Source organism: Ipomoea triloba, chromosome 14 (genome assembly GCF_003576645.1).
Source record: "Ipomoea triloba cultivar NCNSP0323 chromosome 14, ASM357664v1".
NCBI lineage: Eukaryota > Viridiplantae > Streptophyta > Magnoliopsida > Solanales > Convolvulaceae > Ipomoea > Ipomoea triloba.
Window position 1 is genome coordinate 23,097,094 of NC_044929.1, and position 18,916 is coordinate 23,116,009.

The window sequence follows — 18,916 nt, forward strand, 5'->3', positions numbered from 1 at the left end:
AATTAGGTTCCTTCGGTCCCTTTGCAAGCAAGATACGCCTTATTCTAATGGGGGTTTATTTGTTATTTATGTATTTTGTGTAATATTATTTGTGTATTACGGAGTATATTTTTTATTTACAAGTGTACCCGTTAAATGCATGTAGCCACATAGGATAGGTAATGTCCGAGAGAGTAATAATTCATAAATCATATAGGAGAAGTAAATAATCAAGAGGATATTAACAAAATTAAAATTAAATTCGTGAACCTTCATGAATTATGCTTCACCCTGCTGATCATCTCTTCTATGATTTTTTCTTTTATTTTAACTAACCACGGGTTGTTAAAAATATATATAGAAATTTTCAAAAATGTTTGGAGAAGTCATTTTTTATCAAAAATCCTATGACTTTTATCATTCTAAATTGTGAACTTTTCAATTGTGTTATGCACATGGTTGAAAATCGTAAGGCGCTCCTCAAACGCTTGGGGGAGCCTAGGCGGTGAATAATAGGCGCCCGCGTATTTTTTATTTTATTTTTATTTTTTAAAAAAAATTGAAGACTAATAATTATAAACTATTTAATACTAAAATATTAAATATTAACTAAAAAAACATCTAGACTTTAAACAATTTAGGGTTATTTCGCTCAAAACGATACCGTTTTGAGTGAAATAGCACATTTAAAAAAAACAATTGTTAATCGGCCGACTAGACGGCCTAGTCGGTGCCTAAGAGGCTTAGGCGGTCAGTGCCTAAGTGGCTTAGGCGATTGTCTAGCTGACTGCCTAGACCACCGATTATGGTGATATACTAGACGGCCGATTGACGATCCGGCGCCTATGTGAAATTTTTGCAACACTGATTATGCACGATATAATAACATATTTTTTATAAGCATAAATCAATATTAAAATGTAAATATTATATATAAGTTTTACATAATATGTTGAGATCAGAGTAACTAATAATCAACAATATTATTTTTAAATTTGTTGAATTGTTACTGTATTTGATAAAAAAGGCAATACTTGTGACGCTCGTCTTTATTAAAGCTATAATTACAAAGTGTTTTTCTTTTGTATTAAAGTTATAATTATTCCTTGATAGAATCAAGAACGTGAGGGGTGAGAATAAATAAATAAAAAATAATGTAATGGGTAGACAAGAAGAAATGGTCTATGAAGAATGGAGGCAAGTGAAATGTCGTGTAATTTGTGAGTGATCTTTTGATAATGAAAGCATGTGTTTGTTAAGGAAAAGCACACAATGTTTTGGAATAAACAACAAACGGGAGCACCGAAACCGAGGTTGCCGTTTGGTTCCAATTCCGGGTTAAGTAATAGGGATATGTTTAAGGATAGGATTATAAATCCGAATTATGAGAAGGGAAACCTGTTTGGGGCTAAGTCTCGAGACTGCGAATAAAATTTTTTAATTCTAAAATTGTATCAAACATTGGATAGTTGAAACCACTTGTTTAGGTAGCACAAGCCCATTGGAATGACCTTAGAATAATTAAACTCTTGATTACTAACTTTAATTTGACCATTACTAACTTTAGTTTGACCATATTAAATACCATTTCTTATATTTTAATGAATCAAAACAATTACAACTATTTTAGTTTAAAGAGTTCAATTTGAATTAAACAATATATATATTGCTTGTGAACGGATAGATCTGGATGATATATGTATTGAGAAATCTTTCATTGTATGAAATTTGATGATATTATGATTTTGAATATAATTTAGTTAAAACAAGTTTGATTTCGTTTAAAAAAGATAGCTCTTATGAATATATTAGAATAACATCCATCAAGAAATTTCTCCTCATATGAAATTCGACAGTAGCATAATTTTATATTTAGTTAAAATGTATCTCCTCTTACAAGATCAAGCATGCCGTACATGATTTTTCTAGTGCCCTGTACATATTCTGTGTAGTTGTGGATTATTACATAAAAGCGGAATTTACATGGTCTATTGTACACTCTTAAATAATGGTTGCGAATTTTCCATATTAGTAAAAAAAAAAAAAAAAAAAAAAAGCATTTCCTCTCATATAAAGTCAGAAATCAACCAACTCAATGTTAAAAAAAAAAAGTCTTTAGTCTTCTCTTCTCTCTAATATAATTTGTTTCATTCTTTGTTTCTTGGTGGACTTTTCTAGGGAAAAATAAGCCATTACATTCACATACCTCTATTTTGATGCCACGTTTCTTTACTTTTATTATTAGTATGTTCATTATATTTATATTTCCACGTATAGTGCTTTAATTGGAGCAACATATATTTCATAAAATTTAAAATGAAGAGGATTAGTATAACCTATACTTAATGGTATTTGATACTAGGATGTTGATATTATAACCTAATTGATTTGAGATGGTTAGCTATGGATAATATAAGCTGGTTTGCCTTCTTGTGAACTACTTGTAGTTCTTTGCCGACTAGGGTTACAAGAGACAGGTTTAACCCAAGAAGCTAAGTATATTTGAATAGTCAAGACAGACTTTCTCGTAAATCATAGTTTGTAACACATCTTGATTAGACTAAAACGACTTAAACTAGACTGGATCGTGATAATTCATTTAACTTGGTCCAAAACCATTATCTCATCACACACACATAGATACAAAACCATGTAGAAATAAGCAATAATGATGAAAGATATTGAAGGCACAAAAAGTGTGAACGCAATTGTAAGGGGGAGTAATGACAAAGTGAAAGAAAAACATAATATAGTAATGATGGGTGTAGGTAGTGTGTTGATTAGCATTACTCAACAACAAAATAATATTGTTGAAAAGTGATGGTTGGGGGTGGTGATGTTGACCGGACGGCGACGTGGTTTAGCGGAGGCGGAAGCGCTTCATTCACCCCAAGAAAACGACCCACCGCCGTGTTGTGGTTGTGGATATAGATAGATACATACATACATACATATATACATCATATATATATCACTTCCTCTGCAACTAATCGGTATGTACGTCTACATGGGAAGCATGCTAGCTCTACACCCAACTCACCCTCACATCACTTTGCTTTTTCCCCACTTTAATGATGCCAAATGTGAAAAATTCCAATCACTCATCTATCAAATAAAATACTATTTTTTTTCTTTCTTTAAAATAATTTTTAATTTATATAAAAAAAATTCACAGTCACTATTCCATGTATAGGCACCAATATAATGATAAATCATAAACTATCAAGTTAATAATAAATGACTAATTAAATACCCAATTCAGATTATATATATATAATTACTTAATTAGACCAAACAACGCTTAATATAATGAGTTTACCACAAATGTGCACTCTTAGATAGTGACGGTAAATTTTTTTTTTTCCGTTATCTAAAAAAAAATAAGACCCAACCACAAAACCTCGCCATCCAATAATAATAATAATAATGATGTGCCCGCATGATAATGAAGACCCGAGATCGAGTCTCACCAGTGGCAATGTGGGAGCAATCTCTCAAAGTGAGAGAGCAAAGATCTAGCATTTGTGTTCAATTGAGTTACCATGATTTACATCCTTCCAAATGCTTGGTCAGGCCGGGGTGTGGAGCCTTTTAAGTTGGAGATTCAATCTTTTGGGAGAAGAAGAGAAGATGATGATGATGATGATGATAATGATAATAATAATTAATAAATAAATAAACGAAGACCCAACCACAAAACCACTACTATTGGGCACATATACTGAGATACATGGGTATATGGTAGCCCACTGCCGTTTTGGACACATCCCCTTTGTAATGGGCATGAGTTGCCTCATTTCTTTTTTTTAGGAAAAAGTTGCCTCATTTCTAAACTATGAAACAACAAATTGGATTTGGACCTATTACTTCAATAAAGATTGGATAGTAAACCCAAACTGCTTTTCTACATTCAGTGGAATGGACCAAATTTTATCCATCCATACAAGATATATATACAATTGGACTAGCGGTATATGTTTCCTTATTGTAACGCTAGTTCATAGTAGAGTGGGTTGGCTAAGAATAAATTCAGCCCAAAAAACCAATATATATCAAGTTAACATTCTCAATCTAAGTTGATTTAATTCGGTGTGGCTCTTAGTCAGCTGGGATCACAAAGCAAGTTTCAACTCGTCTTTCTTGTAATATAAAGTCATTATATTTTGACTGTTCAAAATAACTTTGATTCATGGAAAAACATATAGCTACTATCCGAAGATATTGTTTGTGTAAAGTTCACATTGTGACCATAGCTGACACTAAATCGGTTTAAATTGTCCATAACAAATCAAAAAGACTAATATACAACTCCATAAAAATTAATCTTGAAATTTTGCAATTACACAGCTAGCTAACTGTCAAACCAAGTCAATAACTCATCAACCATTTGCAATTATTATATTGTTAACCTTAATAATACAGCATTAGCCATGAAATAATTATGTAGCCATCAATCAATCGTTATAACCATCATCATATATCTTTAATTTATCTCCAACTCCGTCTTCGTCTCCATTTCAAAGTACAGCTTTGTCTGAATACTTGATTGATCGCCATGGACAAACTCGTCAAAGCAGACGTTACAGAACTGAATCTCATCTTCACTCCACCCCAAAAATCATCAGCCACCTTCAAGCTCTCAAATCTTATGCACGCCATGCCTGTGGCTGTTAGCCTTACTTCCACTAATTCTCTTCTCTTCTCTTTCTCCCAATCTTTTGCTGTTCTTAAGCCCTTATCCACGGCTTCCTTCACCGTTTTCTTGACTCGCCCCGTTGATCGGAACCCTCTTTCTTCCCCGTCTGATTCCGTTCTTGTTCGCTCCGTTTTGTTCCCCGCCGGAAAAGCCACCCAGGACGATCTCCGTCAAGTGTTTTCAAGACCCGGGCCGCATATTTTCCGGGATGCTAAGATCCCAGTGAAGTCTTTTTGCGGGTAAGCTGATAGATTATATTTATATCTAACAATTGTTAATATTAGGCACAGAGAACTGGTTGAATAACAACTTATAGTTATTCAATCCAACCAAACTACTTAACTTGTACCACTTAATTAAGACATATTCTTTGTTCAGATGGGTCACCGGGAATGGGGACTTAAACCAGAACAAGACTCCATTCGATCTCGCACGTGAAAGAAACCAGTCAAGCCTGTACGGCGCGTTGAGCTCCGGCGAGGAATTGCAGAGAGCCGCCCGGAGCGGCGACGTGGCGGCGGTGAAGAAATGTTTGGCGGAGGGGGCTGACGTGAACGGGAGAGATCAGAATGGGTGGACTGCTCTCCACCGTGCTGCGTTCAAGGGGAGAATGGAGTGCGTTAAGGTGTTGGTGAGCCACGGGGCGGAGGTTGACGCGGTGGATGATTCCGGCTACGCGCCGCTGCACCGGGCGGGGGAAGTTGGGCACAGAGCGGTGGCTCTGTATCTGATCGCTCACGGGGCAAAAGCGAATCTGAAAGGGATAAAGGCTAAAACATTGGTTTCCAAAGATTTTGATTGTTATTTGAAGAATGACAGTACTTCATTACTTGTAAATTTCAAGAACCTATCCTAGTACTTTCATTTTTGTCATCAATGAATGTTGTGAATGTTTGCACCCGAGGTAATGGAGAGGTTGCTCTCACACGTTGCTGGTGAGACTCAATACAAGTCTTTCAATTCATCTCTATGATCAATTAAACTGTAAGTACGGACAAATTGTCTATATACTTGTCAAAGAGTTGATTTGATAAGCTTGAGTACTTCAATTGAGTCAATTTAGCATTTAAGTATTTTCCTAATCCACTATTCTCTATTTTACTGGTTTCACTTCAACCTTTATTCAATGATGTACTTGGTGTCACAAGAATGAAAATTTGACTAGCTAGTTATCCGTTATTTTGATGGTCTCCCTTCTCTAGTCAGGAGCAATAATCTTATATTTAGAAAAAAATTAAAATTAAATGCTTAGTTATGGACAAACAAGAATCTAATAAGGACATTCAGTAAATATAGCCTAAGTTTGCAACATATGTTTCAATCACAAATCTTCAAAATACATGATTTTGTTTTCTAATTTCTTTTTTCTTTGAAACAGTTTTCTAATTTCTTTAAGATATGCTTTTGTGTTTTTCCTTGCTATGATCATCCCTTACATAATTGATGCGGTCAACATCAGTGTTTGAGCTGTTTTGGAGAAGACAAGAGACCACTTTTTGGCTCACGTAAGTGGCTTGAATTACAAGGTCAAACATAGTACAGTAAGTCTGATCAAAGCATCTCAAATAGTTAATTAACTTTATATATGCAAGAATACATACTAGTTTAAAGGAATTACAAGAAAATAAATAATATTACTCCGTAATAAAGAGAAGGAGATGGATCCCGACCTCTCAAATGTTCAAAGACATTAATATTATAAGTCTCCAAATCCTTCTCTTTATTAATATTATAAGTCTCGTGGATCCCTCTCGAATGTTCAAAGACATATTAACCTTAATGCAAATAAGAATGTTGTACCTTGTACAATAATATTGTCATTTGTCTCTCTATGAATGTTACTCAAATAGTTATAATTGCATCAAATAAGAAACGTCAAAAATTCGGCCACTCCCTGAAGGGATTTTTTTCTTTTAAAGAAGAAAAACAAATGGGAATCTTGAGATAGCATTTAGCTGCCATTACAAGACAAAAGACCACTTTTTGGTGATGTTGATATCATATTAATGAAAATTGCATGCAAGTCGGGTAAGCCACTAGTCCACTACCTGTATTATTATTTGAAGAAGACAAATGCACACTTCATATATTTTTGTAATATTCTTGGCTCTTCTCCTATTTTATATGCTAATATAAAGATATACATTAAATAAGGCAAAGCCAATAAAAATTGAATGCATACCATGAAATTGTATATTTGCTAGGGAATGAATGACAATATGACATATTACAACAATTACGCATTATATACATATTACATATAAGAGTTTATAGGACTAAAATAGTATACTATACTTACATATAGTTACAACTATCATACGACAAGTGCGCCTAGATTATCTAGAAAATCCAACGTAAAATCGGGTGACTATCAAACAAATTTCCCTACCAACTGGATCAAGGTTGTCCCCTTAATTCTATCATGCATATTCCTACATCCTCGGATCAACATAAAATTAGATGAACTTTGAATAGAAACTTGCTGAATAAAGGTTGATCCAACCAAGCAATTGGGGATGTAGCTCAAATGGTAGAGCGCTCGCTTTGCATGCGAGAGGCACGGGGTTCGATCCCCCGCATCTCCATTCTTGTTGCAAATTTATCTTATCTTTTTCTTGATTGAGTTCATTTTATCTCCCTACTTTCCAACAAAGGAATTTGCATAGCCAATCTGTGTCTTTTATCACTGTAAAGTTAATTCAGATTTGGCTCAAACTACCGGGGATAACATTCGCTTGATAATTTCTAGTAGCATAAGCCAAAAAATCCCTGGGTTCAATACATGTTTCAATCTCGAATTCACTGTTTAACTTGCTGAGAAGATTACAATCCAGAAAGATGAGCCTGTGTCTAACTTCATAGGTATAACACATTAGTAATAATAATCTGCAAGCATTGTGGTATTTGGAAGGTCAATAAATTTGTACCTTTTTTTTTAAGAAAATAAATTTGTTCTTGATTAGTCTATGTACTGGAAAACAAAACACATTCTTCTTGACATCAATGAATTTGCACAAAGAAAAAGAAATTAGTTACATGATTCCACGAAATCTGCAGCCATGCGCTCTAGAGGCGTATATTCCTTAATTACAAGAAGCTCCTAGGATCAGTCTAGTGCAACCAAAATCATGGGTATTTTCAGAATACCACGGCAGAAGTAACATTGTGTTCAAGACGTCTGGCATTTCTTCATATTCTCGGGCCTTTGTTTCTGTAACAATTAGAAAAGCGTCTTGGTAAACTGCTTCTAAGACTCCCTCCAAATGACTTGTCTTCTGCTTTCTTTCTGCATATTGTCTTCCGGCAATCTTCAGACGCTTGCAGTAATCTCTGTTCTGTTTTGCAATGTCTGCACCGGGATGGGTTTGTGTATAACAAGCATTCCCCTCCACAACATTGGACCAAGCTTCAGTTTACTTTGCAAACTACATTAATTGAAAATGGAGAGTATTAAGAAGAGGTAAATTCAGAAACAAATCGATTTGCTTTCCTTTGTATTATTTCATGTTTAAATAGAATGGATTCAGGATCGTATTTGAATCATATTTGCCATACTTGATAATAAATCATTTTTGTTCTTTATAAAAATGTGCTTACCAACTTTGGCGTGCCCTTCCAATACACGGGTGGTGATTCACCGAGGCAACACAAATAGTTTGGTTGAATCCCACAAGACTCTCATGAACCCAAATTTTCTTTCAGCATGTTCAAACGAGGTGCCCGTGATTTCAGATGGGTATGGAACCCAAGATGACCTATCAACCTTAAGCTCGATAATGTCCACAACACATTTTCCCAGCTCCCCTACATCCTTCCCAAACCATTTACCACTGACCTGAAAAACCTTTCCTCTTGCAATCTCTTCCTTTTTGTCATTTACAAGTACAACATATTGACCTGGCTGGCACTTGGAGGATTCAATTAAGGTTCCTGGATTTCCATTAGCAGCAGCTCTCACGGTGGGATCTTCAATTGTATTTTGGGTGTTTCCTCTTTCTGTGCAAAGGACATTTACACCCTCAATGGCACTGCCTTGTGAATTAAAAGTATGGGTAACGACAGTACCACCATGCTTATCTGGATTGTCTCCTTCAGATGACATACATCCATCCTTAACAGCACGAGCTAGCTTAGCTTTCCGGTTATTCAGCCTGTCAAAACCACACAAAAGTTACAAACACTCACATGAAGAGAAGACACTTCTTCAAACTATCAAATTAGTAGAATCGTCACTGACTTGATTATTGTATATATGGTCTACATGGAAACAAAGATCACATTCCATTGGGTAAAAGCAGAATTCCACTTATCATAGCTAACATAAATAATTAAATATCAATCATATTACGCATGCCTTTTTGAGTAGAATTGCGCATGATGCCCATAGAATCATTAAATATATATACTAGAGAATAATGCTCTTCACCCCATCGCTTCCGCAATGAGAAAATTTCAAGGACAAACAGAATAAATAAGAACTTACTAAAGAATTTCACCTCTTTCCTATCCCCAAGGTTGAAAGATATTGTCCATCTTCTCACTTCACTTATCTGACAGTGAAGTGTAAATGCCCTAAAATGACTATTATCTAACTGAATGTAACATGAAGGCAAGGTACCAAGAAAGAAGTCTCTTAATTTATCAAATTTTATGTTAAGAGGGCAGCATATTTATCATCTATGTTACTTTAAGCCAAGCTACCAAGAAATTACACTCTTAATTTATCAAGACGATATTAAACTCATTAAAATATGAAACAAGATGTTCGAGGGCAGTGATAAATATGATACTCAGGGTTGGTTAATGAATTGTGGGGAGATAAGATACTAGCTTCAAGTTTTTACGTACGAGCAGTCTGACCCCAATTATCAGGCATATCTTCTCCTACTAAGGAAATAGCAATGGAAAACAATACCATGGCACCACCCTATCTGTGAATCTGAATAGTTAAATTACGTTTTATTGGAAAATCTAAAGGATAAAAGAAGTTGCTTCCTTACCAATTTTTAAGCTGGGATCTTGTAACCTCAGAACCCTGGAAAAGATATGTATGAACTCTTTAGGGAAGGAGTATAACTTATTGACTTAAAGAGAGGGAAAATAAATAAAAGGCTCTTGTGACATACGTGAACACTTAATTCATCAGCCCAGAATTCTAAAGAAGCTTTATTTCGCTGCATGTCAGGTTCCACAATGAGGGCCTTCTCTATAATAGTTATTTGTTTATCATTCATTATGGTACGCTTTCTTTTCCTTTGTGGCCTCTCTTCATGCTGTGCACTTTCAACCATTTCATCATCTCTCACCTCTCCCAGCCAACCTCCTTTGAGGTTCTCTACATTGTCCACTTGATTATTAGGGTTCTTCCCTCGCTTAGAGCTGGAATCTGATTCATTTGTTTCCAAATTCTGTGCTTCTGTCTCAATTTCAACAATAACTTTTGCTTCACTCTGACTAGATCTAGCTTTCTTGACACTACTACTCTCCACATTAGCAGGCCTACATGAGCCACTGCCACTAATTTCAAGTTGGTCCACTTCTTGGTGAGATGAAATATCCAATATATCTTCTCTGATGTCCCCACTTTTGTTAGTAAGGTCTGGTGGATCCCCATTTCTCAGTTGAGACAACGAGCATCCCACTTCACTTTGAGCCTCCTGAAGGATATAAAACTTAATTTTTTGGCGAATAGATTTAACTTAAGCCAAATATACAAAGGATCAAATTGATTAGGAAAAAATGGTAAAAATAAAACAAAGAAATGAAAAATCAGCAAGATTATTGTCTTTCCAGTGGATAAACATCCATTCCACTGCAAAAGGCACTCTCTGATACCTTTTATTAGGTCAATTACCCATTATATAGCATTTAGATTAGTTGCCAGATTAGTTCTATCAAATTCGCCAGTGGTACAAAACACAAGCTATAGAGATTGATTTAGCCATAAAAGTGAAACCTACGAGTTTGATAAGGTGATCGACAAGGGCAGACAGAGGAGATATTTTAATGCCTCAGAATGTTACAATCAAATAAAAGCAACATCTTGACTCGTGTGTTCCCTATTGTGTTGCATTTATCAAGTCTACCTAAGCATATTAAGGAATTCATAAAATGTAGTTAAAACATCAAGGAACAGAATGCTTCAGAAGGTTAGGCAATTCACTAACTGCTAACTTCACCTCTTTCTTATATATTAAAGAGATAACCATGCATTTACAAAGCCAATATACATGGAGTGAAAATATTTCTGTTTTTATTTTTCACAAACCTTATGCACTTCCTTGCTCAGCCTTGTCATGGCCCCCTCTAATGTGTATACAAATAGTTATCAGTCTTTTTCACTAGTTTCCATCTATGATAAACTTTTAAAAGTCCACTCTTTCCTAAAGGATGACATAATAAGACACAATAACAAGTCCAAATGTGGCAGAGCTGTCCAGGGTGTTGAATGAGAAATTTAAAGGATCCAATAAAACAAGGGGGGAATTTTTATGCAACTAGTGAGATTTGGAGTGGATTGCATAGCAACCAGCAGTAGTATAATACAAACTGCGGTTGCGAAAACTCACACTCTAGAATAATGACCAGGTGTGACAGCTACGGTGGCTGCATATCTTCACAGATTTTCTTGTGAGAATGATCATGACAACAATGACCAAAAATGTAATGGAATTGGTATCAAGAGGTGCAGTAGAAGAGGCAGTTCTAGCTGGGTAGCTTTGGGCAGTGAGATACTGAAAATAAGCGGTGTGGCAATAATAATGAAATAAGACAAAGAATTGGGGGAAGGTGAGAAGCAGGTTCCCATTTCAGAAATGGACCAAGCATATTCTAACCTTAAATCGAGTATTAATCGTGTTCTAAATAGTCTAATTCTCAATTGAAAAGTTGTCCATGCATGTCGGAGCATATATACATCCTAACTGAAAAAGAACAAATTCTTACCCTAAATACAAGCAGAGTCCACAAGTTCCCAGACTTAGCTCAATTTCCTTGTTTAATTGAGACACAAATCTCATAATTTATTGGGAAAATGAATAAAACATATAGCATTCAGGTCATCATGTTGGGCTAATTGATAATTTATTCTAACATGCTAAACCCATCTTTTCCTTTATTGAATTCTTTCAATAGAACAATTCAAGCACATGTTCAGTTTGTAGACAATGACAAGTTAACTATAACCATTACTAAAAAAATTGAAAAGACATTTCTGAGCAACAAATCAAATATGTAGAAATAAAAAGAATGGTATACATCGTTATCGGAAGAAAGAAATTACTTGAACTCGGTTTTCTCCAATTTCAGCAGGAGCAATCAGAGACTCTAACTGAGTGATGAACACCCTGCAATGAAAGATCACACGACATATAATTTGATTATAAAGAAATAAATATACCAATAGAAAGTATAGCAAAACCCATGAAATGACCAGATCTACAACTAAGAGTCCCACAAAATACAGAGAAAAAGGATGCAGTAACAGGCTTGCAAAATTGAGATCTAAATCACCTCAAAAGTTGCACATCCTCTTCATTTAGAAAATTAGGAATTAAAGATTCAGCATGACTCAGAAGTGAACCTGGAGACACTAGTCATTAGTAAAGCAAACAATTTTTCCTAATAAGTAGATTAAAAAATCAGAATATCAGATCAATTAGTCAGAGCAAGTTACCTAGGTTTCTGCGAATAACAGCCACTTTTTCAGCATAACAAACAGATGAAACGTCAACCGCTGATTTGGTTGGTTCATTTTGCAAGCACTCATGAAACTTTTTAAGGAAGAGATCCTTATCATCTGAGGTTCAGAGAGTATATACAAATAATTAACCAACAAAGAAAATGGCAGCACACTGTTGAATGCCAGATAAGAGCCTTTACCTTTACAGATATCAGGAACAAAACAATGGAGGTTTGCAATAATTTTCACCAGCAGTGAAGTTCGCTGATGTCCATAGGGTACTCTAGGCACATTGCTAGGATTGAACGTTGATTCTGAAGAAGCCCCAATTAACTGATAGGATGAATAAAAATTGAACAGCCACCCAGCAGCAGCAAATGGGTCATACTCTAGAGTAGCATCTTCCTCCCGAACAGGAAGGTCAGGTGAACACCAACTAGACAGAAATTCTCCATGAGGGGGAGAAAAGATGGCCGTCAAGACCTCAGTCTGAAGGTGCATATCATAATCAATAGGTCAGCAAAAACATCCAAATACAATTTTCTAGTAGGTAAAAATTAAGCACCAAGTGAGAAAAGCTTTCATAAACAAGCTAATCAATTTAGGCGCATTAATCAGATCTTACAAAGTGGGTGGTGATATATGACCGAAAGTTTGAATCATCAGAGAAGATGTCAGCCAGCCGCATTGCATTGAGTTGCAATTGTCCTCTTGGGTAGCTTTTATCAGAGTGAACACAAGATTGTTTGGGACTCCTTTCAAACATGTTCTTCAATAACTCAAGAACCTACACCATACAAATGCATTAGTACCAATCAGCTGTTTTTAACTGATCAAAACAGTTGACATCGAAGTAAGCAATCTACATAGATATGATGTTTATTTTAAAAGGGCAACCATACAAGCCATAATTTGTAAGACTTAATAAATTAAAAATATCAACTTGTATCGCCCATCCAGCCCAAAATAAGACTTAATGACTAATAATGTGATCAATACTTTGTGGAGTCATATAACCTGGAAGAGCACTGTTTGATCTCTTGACATGGTTCGATTTACTAATGATCATCTAGAACAACAAGTCAACAACAACAGCAGCAACAATAATAATATCCTCCAGAAACCAACCTTAAGAGCAATAGACTTTGCCAAATCAAGGCTTGCGGGAGTACTGGCGACCTCATCCAAATAAGAGACACTCTCTGCTTCACAGAGGTTCAACAACTGCATAAATGGTGTGCATGTTTAACGGAACTTCATGAAAAAAAAAAATGATTCACACTTAAACTTGATGTTTAAAGGAACTTGATGAAAAAAAATAATTCACACTTAAACTTCATTTTTAAAGGAATGTGATGGGGGGGAAAAAACAATAATAAAAAATTATTCACTTAAATTTCATGTTTAAGAAAAAGTGCAAGTCTCCAGCAATAGACTTACAATGGACAAAACTTTTGATTTTAGCCTGGAGACCGCAGCAACAATTGAAGAGGACTCAAGGAATACAGGAGATATATTTAAGTGCATAACAGCTTGAGCCAGCAAAAGAACACCACCATTGCTGCATAGTTCCTGAGATAGAAAGAAAACAAGAGGTCACTAATAGGTAGAAGAAGCTATCTAAAGGGTTTCAAGTTAGAGTGTGAAGATCTGAAATCGGTTAAAAGTTGCAACTAGTTAATGCTGCAATAGGAGTTCAGCAGAGTTGCTAATATAATAGGAAAAGAAACACAAACTTGGCAGAAATGATAGAAGTAATTAACTTACTATAAGAATATGCTTCAAGGTAATAGTACCAGTTAAATGCATGCAGGTAAATCATCTAATTTTCCCATTCCCACCACTCCACCAGTGCAAACCACAAACAGACGAGCGAGTTACTTTACATGGACTTAAGATGGAAATATGCATAGATCACTCCTAAACAGTTATTAGTGCAATAAAAGCTGCAATAGCTGGTCTTACACTTTACAGCAACACTCAATGGGCAGCAAGAATCTTCAGTTTATCATAACAGATGTTACAGATCAAATTATTTTCCTCTTAAGATGCAGAAGTTCAGCTCAACTACAAATACTTCTCATTAACACTGTAATCATGAGATTGTGGACTCCATTTGAATAACAGACCCTCATAACTATAGGCATTCTTTTTATTTCGGATATATCAAATGAAGGGGGGAAACCAGGAAAATAATATAGCTGGTCAAACAAAAACCTTATTCTTAAGAAGGCGCTCACGGAACACTTTTTGCTGACATAGTGACTGAATAAACTGTAGAGAAGCCTCGCACTGCTGGCACAAATGATTCAGTATTTCTACAGCTTTAGAAGTAGAGTCAGCAAAAGAATCAGGATGTTCAACTGACAGCCTGCTCTGGAGAAACTTCATATCCGCACAGAGGGCAGCAAAAGCAGCATCCATGAAAATATCAACCTGCAACTAAGCTCTATAATTATCCCCATACATCTTGATCTTTTTGTTATTTAAATTTATATTTCATTTACATAATGAGGATAATATAAGAAGCTTAAGTGCTTAACCTTATAGTATGCAAGAAAAACTTGAGCTAGCTCATGCCATTGCGAAGAAATACACTGTGTCAATATATATAGGCTAGAAGCAACTAGAGTTGAATGCAAAAGAACCATATCATTTGAAACCTGAAACTTCTGTGTAATTATTACTGTTGTTAGAAGGGATTACAAAATAATGTATAATCAGATTTAAGAGATAAGATAAGAAACAACCTGACAGTAAGTACATAGTATGATTAGGGAATAAAAGACCAGGTCAAGTAGCTGTTCTGATACTTTAATATCGTCGAGCAATATCTGGAACAATGATGTAAAGTTATAAGTGTAAGTTTACATATGGCAGCACATCATAAGAAAACCTCTCAACACATTTTAAATAGACTGTGATTTAACCTGTTTGACTGTGCCAAAGGTCAATGTAACTTTGCTCGATAACTGGTTAAGAATACTTTAAAATAAATTAAGCATATCAAGATCTAACCTGTTCAAGTTTAGGATGCCGAGAAGCTATATCACCCAGGGAATGCAACAGTTGAAATCCAGATAACAAGTATTTGAGCAGCGCTTCATTTGTTTCTCGTGCCATAATCACTGCAATAAGGTGCAACGAGAGGTGTCTTGCGAGTTTTTCCAAATCAACCTACACGATTAAGCATTTAAGCACATGTAAGTATGTAAAAAGGTAGAACAAACTCGTAAAACAATAAGGGAGATAAATAGGTACAACCAGGCTGTCAATGAAAATCAACCTGAACACTTGATCCATTCTGAGTACTATGTCGAAGAATATTATTTTCAGCATCCCTAATTAACCTGCTTAGCTCCTGAGAGCCAAGAGTGTGTAGTCCTTTGACTGCAGAAACTAGGTCCAGCGGCTAGTAATCAAAAGCAGAATTAGTGTAATAAAAGATTTGTTAATGCAAAAAGAAAGATGTGAAAATATGAACTAAAAACACTGTGGCTACTGGCTATAAAAACACTGAAGCCACCTGAAAGTCGAAAATGATGGGAGGCTTGACCTTCACAGGGTTGAAAGGATATAACTCCACCATATTGTGTTTGAAGAGTTACAGGTTATAAAATATGTCTATACCAAATGCAGGGTTAAAGATAAACCCAAGAAGTTCAGTATTCATTCTTTTGATGTATTCACTTATATTATATATATAAACTACATTTTCTCATTTTTACTCACTCCCTCCCACCCTCCAAACCCCCCAGGGAATAACATGCCAGCAACATTAATTTTCTCCTTCAATTTCCATATTAGCAAGAATAAATACTTCTGAACATGACACATAGTAGCACCAAAGCCAAAAAAAAAAAACTTTTTCATCTCTTTACTCAAGTGCACACCATTAAAGAGAACACCCAGCTCAAGTAGCCAGGTGGAGACGTCTTAACATATGGTTATGAGCTCAATCCCCCATTCCTCCAATTTTCCCCAAAAGGGAAGAACAAAAGCACCATACAATAAATTCAAAGGAACCATCATTTAACGTTCAAATCCACAACAGCCTATCTAAACTACACAAGCCAGCAAGTTGAATTAGTTTCCTATAACCTTGCAAATTTTAAAAACTTACCGGTTCTGCTCTTCTGACTGAAGTACTAGCAGGCTCAGCGCTGCATGTTGCTTCCTCCTTAGACAGCCTCATTTCTGGAACCTGCAATGCCACCAAAAAATAACAATAAGCATAAAATGAAATTTCTTAACAGCTTTCTCTTTATCTTTCCGTCATTGTAACTGTATGCAAACGTTTTGCCCTTAACATAGCTCAAAACTTCCAAAATCGAGAAAATTATTAAGGAAAACAGAAAACTCGATAACCCTAGATTTAAAGCAAGTGAAGCTAAATTCAAGCCTCAGAAGCTAATAAACAACCATTCTTTTTTTTTTTTGGAAGTTAAGGAACGCGAACAGAAGTCGTTTTCGAAGAGAATGAAAACCCTACGTATGTGAGACAGTGAAGAGAAACTGCGGGGGAGCTTAGGAGTTAGGACCTTCGACTGTAACGCAACGGCGGCGGAAGATAAAACCGGCGGGGCGGAGAGAGAGAAGGAGCGAAGTGAGGCTAACTACTGTACGTTGAAAATGGCAATGGTGCACCACGTCAAACCTTGTTGCCCCCTTTGGAATTCGGGTCGAGATTTCGGGTTCACGGTGGATCTGGAGCTAACGTGCGCCACGTTGCTTTGATCTACGAACTCAACCGCCAAGTCCCTCACTCCTCTAAATTTCATAACTTCAATTTCACCCCTAGAGTTTTTTTTTGTTTTTTTTTGTTTTTTCAATTGAATCCTACATGGTTTAGGATTTTGAATTGAGTTACGCTAACCTATAAGGCTATAACTTACGATTTTTTTATTGAGTTGCACTCACCTATAACTTATAATTTTGAACCCTTATGCTCACGATATCCTCACTAAATTCTTTTATTTCGCTAAGACTATTGCTACAACATAAATTATAAATGTTTATAAATTATAAACATATATGAAATTGGAGCATGTTTTCTTAATAACATTGTCACCCCTCATGTTTAAAAGTTTATATTATGTCATTTATTGAATTAGTTATTGCAAATTATTAACAAAGTTTGGAACATTTGGATTATATCTTGTAAAGTGGATTTGAGCAAACTGTGGGTGGTCGGAAAATCAAATACTCCCGGCAGTACTTTTTTGAAGGTCAACTAGATATGGCATATGCATGCATGTTGGTATGATTTGGACTCTTTGTATACGCATGGTTGTTAGCACGCAAAATAAATTTTATGAAAATATTTTGAGTTGGTTAACTAATTAAGTTATACTTGAGCCATAATGTTGTTTTTATACTTTAAATCTTTTTATAGGTAGTATCATTTGTTGACTTTATGTTTATGATTCTTGGGATTGGTTGATTGCCTTGACTTCATTAATTTTGAGTTGGTTTCATTCACACTATAGCTTTAACAGTTTGCAATCTTGGTTTTCAATCTTCATAGTTCATACTGTATATACTTTATTCTCTAGCTTTGCTAGCTCTCAAATTTGCTTCCAATATTAGCAAAAGATATATCAAATACATAAATAATACAGATAAGAGTAATATATTAGGTAGGCAACACCCATTACCCAATGGATTTCGTACATGTATATAGGCCCATTTGCTGGCTATCTAGTAAGGGACCATATACTTGTAGGGCAACTCAAGCAAGCTTGATCAGACAATTAACTTAGTGATCACAAGATTCTAAGTTCGACTCTCCATAACAGTTGTCTACATCGTTGTGACCTTTATCAACTAGGGTCACAAGACAAGAAAAGCAATAAAGTTTTGATTTAGTGTTTTCGTCCTCATGTAAAATTCTCTTATTTTTATCCGTTATTATTTGAATTTTTTAAATGAATTTCGGATTCCATAAACCCAAAATTATCATAACATGTGACAACACCGACCAAGTTAGTGAGGCTATTGATTTGGTAATCATAAAGTTATATTACAAGTTTGATTTCTAATAGTAGTCTGATCTTTGGCATTTTTTTTTTTTGTTTGAGTTAGTTCTACAGGTAACCTATGATGCTTTATCTCATTGTGGTTATTTGTTGGTTAGGGTCACAAGACAAAATTTATCTAATGCACACCCTCAAATAATAGTTGTGAGTTTTTTTCGTTATTCATAATAATAATAATAATAATAATAATAATTTATCATAACACTTTTACTCTTTTAGTGAGGACAGAATACCAAAATTTTGTACGAAAGCCAGCACACAACACGACATTCAAGCTACTGCCAATACACACCAATACTATTATATATTAGTTGTAACCAACTTTAATATATGATCATATCCATCCAGCAAACCCTAGTAAAAAAATGGTACTATGTATGATGAGTAGCATCGATCCGACATAATCCTAAAGAAGTTACTACTCTTATGCAAACTAAATCACAACTTATAATGATCATATTTTTTACTAGACCGACAAGTTTTGAAGCATTCCAGTCAGATAATTTATGGTCAATACTTTTT

General features: G+C 35.2%; 2 protein-coding genes and 1 non-coding gene across 5 annotated transcripts; 2 read left to right on the forward strand and 1 right to left on the reverse strand.

Moving 5' to 3' along the window:
- Positions 1-4,442: 4,442 nt before the first annotated feature.
- Positions 4,443-5,733, forward strand: LOC116005082 (protein HOS4-like). Its single transcript, XM_031245317.1, has 2 exons — positions 4,443-4,914; positions 5,054-5,733. Exons 1-2 carry the CDS (start codon positions 4,535-4,537, stop codon positions 5,529-5,531), a joined length of 858 nt encoding a protein of 285 aa, XP_031101177.1. The 5' UTR covers positions 4,443-4,534; the 3' UTR covers positions 5,532-5,733.
- A 1,454-nt stretch (positions 5,734-7,187) lies between these two features.
- TRNAA-UGC lies at positions 7,188-7,260 on the forward strand. Its single transcript has one exon. It is a non-coding gene; the product is annotated as a tRNA-Ala (tRNA).
- Positions 7,261-7,578: 318 nt separating this feature from the next.
- LOC116004557 (nodulin homeobox) lies at positions 7,579-17,110 on the reverse strand. 3 transcript variants are annotated; one of them, XM_031244661.1, is made up of 19 exons: positions 16,849-17,110; positions 16,480-16,560; positions 15,643-15,768; positions 15,375-15,533; positions 15,107-15,190; positions 14,900-15,028; positions 14,574-14,792; positions 13,797-13,928; positions 13,485-13,580; positions 12,982-13,143; positions 12,557-12,845; positions 12,351-12,473; positions 12,188-12,257; positions 11,958-12,021; positions 9,802-10,332; positions 9,676-9,710; positions 8,744-8,826; positions 8,273-8,671; positions 7,579-8,100 (listed from the first exon to the last, which is right to left on the reverse strand). In XM_031244661.1, the coding sequence occupies exons 2-18, from the start codon at positions 16,549-16,551 to the stop codon at positions 8,310-8,312; spliced, it is 2,736 nt and encodes a 911-aa protein (XP_031100521.1). In that variant the 5' UTR covers positions 16,552-16,560; positions 16,849-17,110; the 3' UTR covers positions 7,579-8,100; positions 8,273-8,309. The 3 variants fall into 3 exon arrangements, with proteins under 3 accessions (XP_031100521.1, XP_031100519.1, XP_031100518.1); XM_031244659.1 differs by having other exon boundaries at positions 8,273-8,826; positions 16,898-17,109; XM_031244658.1 differs by having other exon boundaries at positions 8,273-8,826; positions 16,849-17,109.
- Between the last annotated feature and the right edge of the window lie 1,806 nt (positions 17,111-18,916).